This window comes from Lepus europaeus, chromosome 6, assembly GCF_033115175.1.
Source record: "Lepus europaeus isolate LE1 chromosome 6, mLepTim1.pri, whole genome shotgun sequence".
Classification (NCBI taxonomy): domain Eukaryota; kingdom Metazoa; phylum Chordata; class Mammalia; order Lagomorpha; family Leporidae; genus Lepus; species Lepus europaeus.
This window is the reverse complement of record NC_084832.1, coordinates 132,349,181-132,357,066: the sequence shown is the minus strand read 5'-3', so window position 1 is coordinate 132,357,066 and position 7,886 is coordinate 132,349,181. Positions and strand designations below refer to the sequence as shown.

Genomic DNA, 7,886 nt, shown 5'->3' with positions numbered 1-7,886 from the left:
AGGAAAAGAACCTCCCCTTACCCCAGCAGCCGGCTACAGGTCTCACGGAACACCCACACTCACTCCCCTTCCAAGTGCAGCACCCACACTCACTCCCCTTGCAAGTGCAGCAAAGAGCAAGCAGACACAACGTGGTGGAAAGGTCTTTTAAATACTTTTCCATTTCACAGTGTGAGAGCCAGGAAAGGCCTCTGGGCCCGGAGGAAGGGCAGGTGCTCCCACACTACGGATTCCCGGTGGCACTCCGAGACCCTTCACATTTCGCGGACGCCCTCGTGCCAGCCTTCCCCTGCCCCACAGCCGCACGTTCGGTTTTAAGCGGGGTTGGCTTTTGAATGCTGCGCTTCACCGGCTTCTCCGTGTCCTGCTTCTTCTCTTCCTTCAGCTTCATGCTTGACCTTTTCTGCTTCACGCTTGACCTTTTCTCCTCTTGCGACCCAGCCCTAGTGTCCTCCTTCGATGTCCGGCCTCTGCCCTCGTCCACCGGCATCCTGGCTCTCACACTCTCCTTGGCTCTTGCCCTCGTCCTCCTCGCCTTCGAGTTTACCTTCGTGCTCCGTCTCCATCCCGCCCTGGCCTTCCTGGAAGCCTTGCGGTGCGTGCGGCGCTTCCGTGTGCTCCGGGCCCCCGCGGGGGCCCTCCTCGGAGAGCGGCCAGCCTCCTCCAGTTTCGGGCGTCCTGGCTTTCTCTTCGGCTTCGGGATCTTCCAGACCCTGAAGTAGCCGGCGGCCTCGCTGCCGCTGACCCGCAGGAGCGTGCCCTTCACCTCGGGCCGGGACGTTTCGCCGGATCGGCGGGCGCTCTTCCTGCGCACCTCGTAGCCAGCGTTCCCCAGCTCCTTCTTGAGCGCCGCCAGGGTCAGCCCTTTGTGTGCGGCAATGGCTCGGAGCAGCAGCTGGGACACTTTAAGCACGGAGAGTGGACCCCGCCTGGAAGAGCCCGCGAGCGCTCTCTCTGCCGGCTGCTGGGTTTTAACTTCAGCGCCGTGGCCTTCGCCACTGGGCTCAGCCACCTCGGCCATGGCCCCGCTCCGCCTCCGCGGGGCCGCTGGCTTTGAGCCTCCCCAGTCAAGCAAGGCCTAGGCTGGGGACCAAGGGGCCACGTCACAAAGGTAGTGCACAGAAGCCCGGCTGACCCACCAATTAGGCCTTTGCCTTTAATAACCAATCAGACGCCACTTCTTTCTAGGTCCGAGCCAATCCAAATCGTCAACGCTTGCACAGGCCTAATAATCTTATTCCCAGGGTTCTGTTACCACTCACTGATCTCCACAGCTTTCTGAAGCCCACTGTTTTCCCATGGTCCTGACCACCATCTACCCACATTTCCCAAAGATGAGAGAAACTGCGCCCAACCGCCCAAAACAAGTAATACAGTACCCGGAAAAGGTAAATTGGGTAGCCCTATAAACTCTAACCTCAGGAGTTTGGTCCCACCAGTTAGGTATCTGAGGACTCTCTGGGGCTGAGGATTTCATGCAAGATCAGGAAGCAAATAAAGGAACCACTGTGGTCCCTCCACCCTAAACACAGATTCTCACACCTGGTAGGTTTAGATGCCACCTCACTCAGTTGAACTGGAGCAGACCAGATTTCAACTCACTTGGAACACTGATCCAGTCACTACTCCTTGAATGCACTCTGCGCTTTTCTGCTGCGTCCTTCTTCTTGGATTGCCCAGCCCTCTTCTCTGCCCAGTTACCTCGTGTTTATCTCTGAAAGTCCTCCTCAATTCTTTTTCTTCACTGAGGCCTCCCCCAACTCAGTTAAATGATCTCCCACCTCTCAACTACCACCATTACTTTTGCAGTCTTAGCTTTTTCTTTAATTTACTAGTGGGTAAAATGTGGCACAACATGTTTTAAAAAGAAAAAAAAAAACTTGGAGCTGGAAGACATGGATACATATCCTAGCTCTTTAACAGCCATATGACACTGCTGGCACATCCCTTATATCTTTGCATTTGACTTTTTTTTTTTAAGGCTAATAATTCCTTCCTACCAACTAACAAAATTAATTTGTAAAGCTTCAGAAGAGGTGATGGTACATGAGCAAGTATAAGGGTTAAAAAATATTTTATTTTGAACACTGTCTTTCCAACTAAATAAAGTGTTCCTTGGACGCTAGTCTTTGAGCTTCTGTTCCACACTGTCTCTAATACTCCATCTCACTATACACAGTAGGCATTGGGCTGAGTATGCTTAGGCTCCTCTCTGGTAAGGAGACTTTGTCTAGATTCAGAGAAGAACCTACAAAATACCAAGAGGAACGACCAGCAGGGTGCATTTCAAAGGCCTGAAAATGAAGGGGACAAAGGAAGAACCAAGTAGGCTTCTCATGGACCTCTCTTTTTGAACACAGTTTAGTTTGGAATAACTCAAAGAATTATTCAAAGGATATTTCAAATTGCAAAGCACAAACATATTTTCCCAGAGGACAATCCCATATACTTGGCAGTCACAGGCTATACTGTAACAGTTTCTTCCAAGAATCAAAACCACATGATGTGGTTTAGAGCAGTGCTTCTTTAATATATATATGAAGTACCCTGCTATACTAATCAGGTGCATTCCAATTCATTAGGTCTGGAATAGGAAGCTTCTAGCAAGTTTCCAATAGTTCCATTTGATGAAAACACAGATGTCAGGCAGTAGGGGGAGACAATGAGAAGGGCAGTAGCAGGCGATGAAACTTACAAAGGTATGTTAAGGTCTATTTGTGAGGAACAAATATGAAGGTAATAATACAGCTGTTAAGTGATAGAGTTTAGAATGAAACCTAAAGCTACTAATTCTAAGGTCTGAGTTACTAACTACTGAACCAGTTTTCCTTTTCCTTTCTCCCCCTTATATATCTCTGTTTTTGGAGACGGGACAGTTTATCTCCATAAGCACAGTTCAAATTCGCCCACTGTAGCTTTCCCCAGTCTTTGACCCTAAGGCTCTCCATGGGCAGGGCTACTGATAAATCAGCTCAGGGACAATGCACGAAGGAAGGACTGCCAGACAGAGGCAGAACCACAAGGAGCAGGGCTTCTCCTTTCTGTACAGTATTTCTATACAGCTACATTTTCTGTTGCCAGTAGCCACAGAATAGAGAAAATAACAGGGAAAAAAGACATACCTGTTTTGTTTTGTTTTGTTTTGTTTTGTTTTTTAAGAACAGGAGGAAAATAAGTGAAAGCAGACTCCTGAACTCAGTTGATTCCAGGTAAAAATCAGCTAGCTACAAAAAATGATACAATCATGAAAGGATGATAAGGATCAAATTGAAGTAAGGCCAATTAGAAAGAAACATTTGGAAGAGGCTGAAATCAAAAGAGAATAAACACATGAAAAAAATCAAAAGTGTAGATCTACAGCAAAAAAGAAAGGCAAGTATTTTCATTTATACAAAACTACCCATACCTATATAGATTTCTGTGTAAATATGCTACAAGTAACAGAGAAATAACAACAAAATGAGATGCAGGAAGCAAAGGTCCCACTGCCGCTCAGGTGGCTTAGAGGGCAAGAAAACCAGCTGACAGCTATTTTCCATACACCAATATCTCAGAGTGCTTTTCTTCCTTGTTGAAAGAATCTACTCATCAACTCTCTTCATCTCACACCCCAGAAGGAAAACACACTTCACAAAGCAATTTCTTTAGCAGTCTCAGTAAAAACCAGCACCATACCCCTAACCAGATGACATCCTGCCCTAGAAAGGCAAGTCTAAACTATCTTTCAGTTTTCATGGTTCATGATTATACACCACAAGTTATCCCCTCAACAAGACCACACCACCCTGGTGTGAGAAAGAGCTCTTCAATTCCTGATTCCGGGGGTCATGAGAGGAAGGACTAGGGAAAGAAGAGTACTTGGGAATGATGTCTAACCTAAATCCACCTGCTCTAAATTCCAGAATAAGGCTGTTCCATTTTTTTCTAACGAGGCTCCGCCTTCCAGGGTAGTCATGCCTCCAATAGGCCTCTGGAGGAACATGCTTGATTTGAAGAAAAAGCAACCTTTCTAGCCGGCGCTGCGGCTCAATAGGCTAAACCTCCGCCTGCGGCGCCAGCACCCCAGGTTCTAGTCCCAGTTGGGGCGCCAGATTCTGTCCCGGTTGCTCTCTTCTAGTCCAGCTCTCTGCGGTGGCCCAGGAGGGCAGTGGAGGATGTCCCAAGTGCTTGGGCCCTGTACCCGCATGGGAGACCAGGAAAAGCACCTGGCTCCTGGCTTCAGATCAGCGCAGTGCGCCAGCCGCAGCGGCCATTGGGGAGTGAACCAACGGACAAAGGAAGACCTTTCTCTCTGTCTCTCTCTCTCTCACTGGCCACTCTGCCTGTCCAAAAAAAAAAATTTCCCCACTGAACTTAAACTGCTAGTTCCATTTTATCTCAAAAGAAACTTTCCTATTATTTTCATGTGCTTTCTGCTTTCATACAAATCATCCACAAGTCATTTAAGCCATCCAAACCATGGCTTTGGGGAGAACAATATTGCTTCACAAAAACAAATGCAAAAATAAAATAACAAAGTTCCTTTAAAAGCATAGAGACAGTCTGGCAATTGTGCACTCATCCTTTTAATCCTTAGTGTCGTTGTTTGGAGTGAGTACAGAGTCGAGAGCCAAGGTACTCTCAGTGGAAGACCTGGCAAATCAGCAATTACTCTGAAAATATGAAGATCCAGTTTCCCCAGTCCATATCATTGGAGAATACTAAGAAGCTCTAAATGCCATATAATACACCTCTGCATCATATATACAAAATCTATACTATATCACCCGCAAAAGAAAACGACAGTAGGGAGAAATATAGGTTTTAGTATTACCAAAATTCTACTCAAGTTATTTTTCTTACTTAAACACAACTGTGCTGTATCAACTAAACCTTTCATCTAAGCACTTTTCACAGTTAAGTCCTTCCACGATCCCACAGTACAGGACCTTTAGCACACATTAAATCTCAACTGAGGGGCCGACGCTGTGGTATAGCTAGTAAAGCCACCACCTTCAGGGCCAGCATCCCATGTGCGTGCTGGTTCAAGTCCCGGCCACTCCACTTCCCATCCAGCTCTCTGCTACGGCCTGGGAAAGCAGAAGATGGCCCAAGTCCTTGGGCACCTGCACCCACATAGGAGATGGCCCAGCTCCAGCCATTGCAGCCATTTGGGGAGTTAACCAGAGGATGGAAGACATCTCTCCTCTCCTCTCTCCTCTCTCCCCTCTCCCCTCTCCCTCTCCTTCTGCCTCTCTGTAACTCTACCTTTCAAATAAATAAATCTTTAGAAAAAATTCTCAGCTGAAACTCATTCCTCTGAGGAGTCATACTTCTTTTTCTTTTTTAATTTTAGTCTTTCAATAAACTTAATTTTCACCCTCACTTCAGGGACTGGGAGAATTAATGGGCTTTGTTCAGTTTGGCCAGATATGCTTAAATGGGTTTCCCAATACTTTAACTCACCTGTCATCCACTGGGAAGCCCCCCCCCCCAACACCCAGCTCCAGGGAAGGGGGCAGGATCAGTGCTTCATCACTATAACTAGAAGCCTGACCCAGGAGGAAGGAGATTTACTTTGGCTCTTCCTTACTTTGGAGGTCCAAGATTGGGTGGATCCTATCTGCTTAGCTGTAGTGAGGCTGGAGGATGGCACTGATAGAGCACATGCTAGAAGAGCTTCACACAGCAAGCCAGGGAGCGGAGAGCAGCTGGAACCACCTCACTTTTATAAACAACCTTCTCCTGAGAGCTCCCTGCCAAGAGCATGGCCCCCACGGATACCAGAGGAGTCAGACTTTTAATATATTTTGGCCATCCCACAATTACCCTACATTACTAAATTCTGTTATAGTAATTCACAGACATTCACCTCTGTCAAATTTACAGAATATTGTATAGATGAAGCAAAACAGAAAATTACAAAGTAGCAATCATCACCACATATAAAACTAGTTATAGTCTGAGAAGTAAAACATCTAGACCTATATGCTCAATTTTATAGTACATAATACTTCACTCCCATTTCAGAAACATGTTTATCCAATCTCTGATACCTAAAATTCTGTAACAAGATCTGAAAACTCATTCCAACTCTGTCCTTCCTTGTTACTCTCTTTAAAATTCTTTATATTAACTTTGCATGTTTATTTATTTATTTTTTGACAGGTAAAGTTATAGACAGTGAGAGAGAGAGACAGAGAGAGAAAGGTCTTCCTTCCATTGGTTCACCCCCCAAATGGCCACCACGGCTGGTGCTGCGCCGAACTGAAGCCAGGAGCCAGGTGCTTCCTCCTGGTCTCCCATATGGGTGCAGGGCCCAAGCACTTGGGACATCCTCCACTGCCCTCCTGGGCCACAGCAGAGAGCTGGACTGGAAGAGAGCAACCGGGACAGAATCCGGCGCTCATATGGGATGCCGGCGCCACAAGGCGGAGGATTAACCAAGTGAGCCACAGCGCCGGCCCCCCAACTCTGCCTGTCAAAAAAAAATTTTAATAGATTAAAAATTCTTGTGACTATCTGATTCAAGAAGAATTTTCTAAGCATAAAAGTAATGGAAAAATAAAATAACAGAAGACATTGCTGGTAATTATATAAAATCCTAAACTCCTGTGCAAAAAAAAATTAAAACAACAGTAAAACAGCTAACTAGGGAAAACTGCCCTCAAAAAGTCCAAGCAGTAATGAAGAATAAATTAAGAGTACATATCCAAATTAAGCAGTGTATAAATGAATAAACCATGGTTCACATATGAAAAACAAGCTCTACTCTCAGTTATAATCAAGATGCAAAAAGTATTCTGTACAACTGAAGACAATTTACAGTGAAAGGATGGCAGTTGCTTATCCAATCTCAACTCACTTTGATCTGTTACAGACATGTCACATCATCAGGGGAGTAAGTCAAGGGAAGAACGATTGGCTGCTGGGTTGCTAACAATTAATCACAGGTCTCAGTGACCTTCAAAAATATGGGGCCGGCGCCGTGGCTCAATAGGCTAATCCTCCACCTTGCGGCGCCGGCACACCGGGTTCTAGTCCCGGTTGGGGCGCCGGATTCTGTCCCGGTTGCCCCTCTTCCAGGCCAGCTCTCAGCTGTGGCCTGGGAGTGCAGTGGAGGATGGCCCAGGTCCTTGGGCCCTGCACCCCATGGGAGACCAGGAGAAGCACCTGGCTCCTGCCTTCAGATCAGCGCGGTGTGCTGGCCGCAGTGCGCCGGCCGCGCCGGCCATTGGAGGGTGAACCAATGGCAAAAGGAAGACCTTTCTTTCTGTCTCTGTCTCTCTCTCTCACTGTCCACTCTGCCTGTCAAAAAAAAAAAAATATGGCTATGGAGTTCAGCCAAAAGAAACTGGCTTTGCTGGACTCCTCTCAGTAAAATTGCTATGGAATTAAGTTGTAGGAAGGCTTTAAAAAACACATCATTTGGGTACATCAGCAAACCCAGTTTGATCTCCTGGTTGGAGAAATGATGAATTAATAACAGATAAGGGAAAAATTCTTCAAGTACTTGTACAAATTTGCAAATTTACTTCAAATCAGAGAAACTGTATGCAATATGCAAGATATTTTCACACAAAACACAAAATGGAGAAAAGTCATCTCAGAGACCAATCAATGAATATAATTAGTTCAAGATATAATCCGAGAAGCAGACTCATAGAATGACAATCACTTTAAATAGCACTCTGACCTCAGAATCAGCCCTTACAGCATTCCAGTCTGGCTGGAAAGCCCTGGGGGAGCACTTCAGGCATGAAAAGTCAAGACACTCTAGGAAAAAATGCCCTACATAAAAGACCCCTGTGGGTGAGACTCCAGTGGAAAGCGGCCACCAAAGAAGGAGGTACTTTTCTCTGAAGGGAGGAAAGAATTTCCACGTTATTTATGGCCTTGTTGAGCTA

At 46.2% G+C, this 7,886-nt stretch overlaps 1 protein-coding gene across 1 annotated transcript; it reads right to left on the bottom strand.

Annotated features, from left to right (window-relative positions):
• Positions 1-223: 223 nt before the first annotated feature.
• LOC133762233 (testis-specific H1 histone) lies at positions 224-1,065 on the bottom strand. The gene has a single exon (XM_062195244.1). The coding sequence runs from the start codon at positions 1,019-1,021 to the stop codon at positions 224-226; it is 798 nt and encodes a 265-aa protein (XP_062051228.1). The 5' UTR covers positions 1,022-1,065.
• Between the last annotated feature and the right edge of the window lie 6,821 nt (positions 1,066-7,886).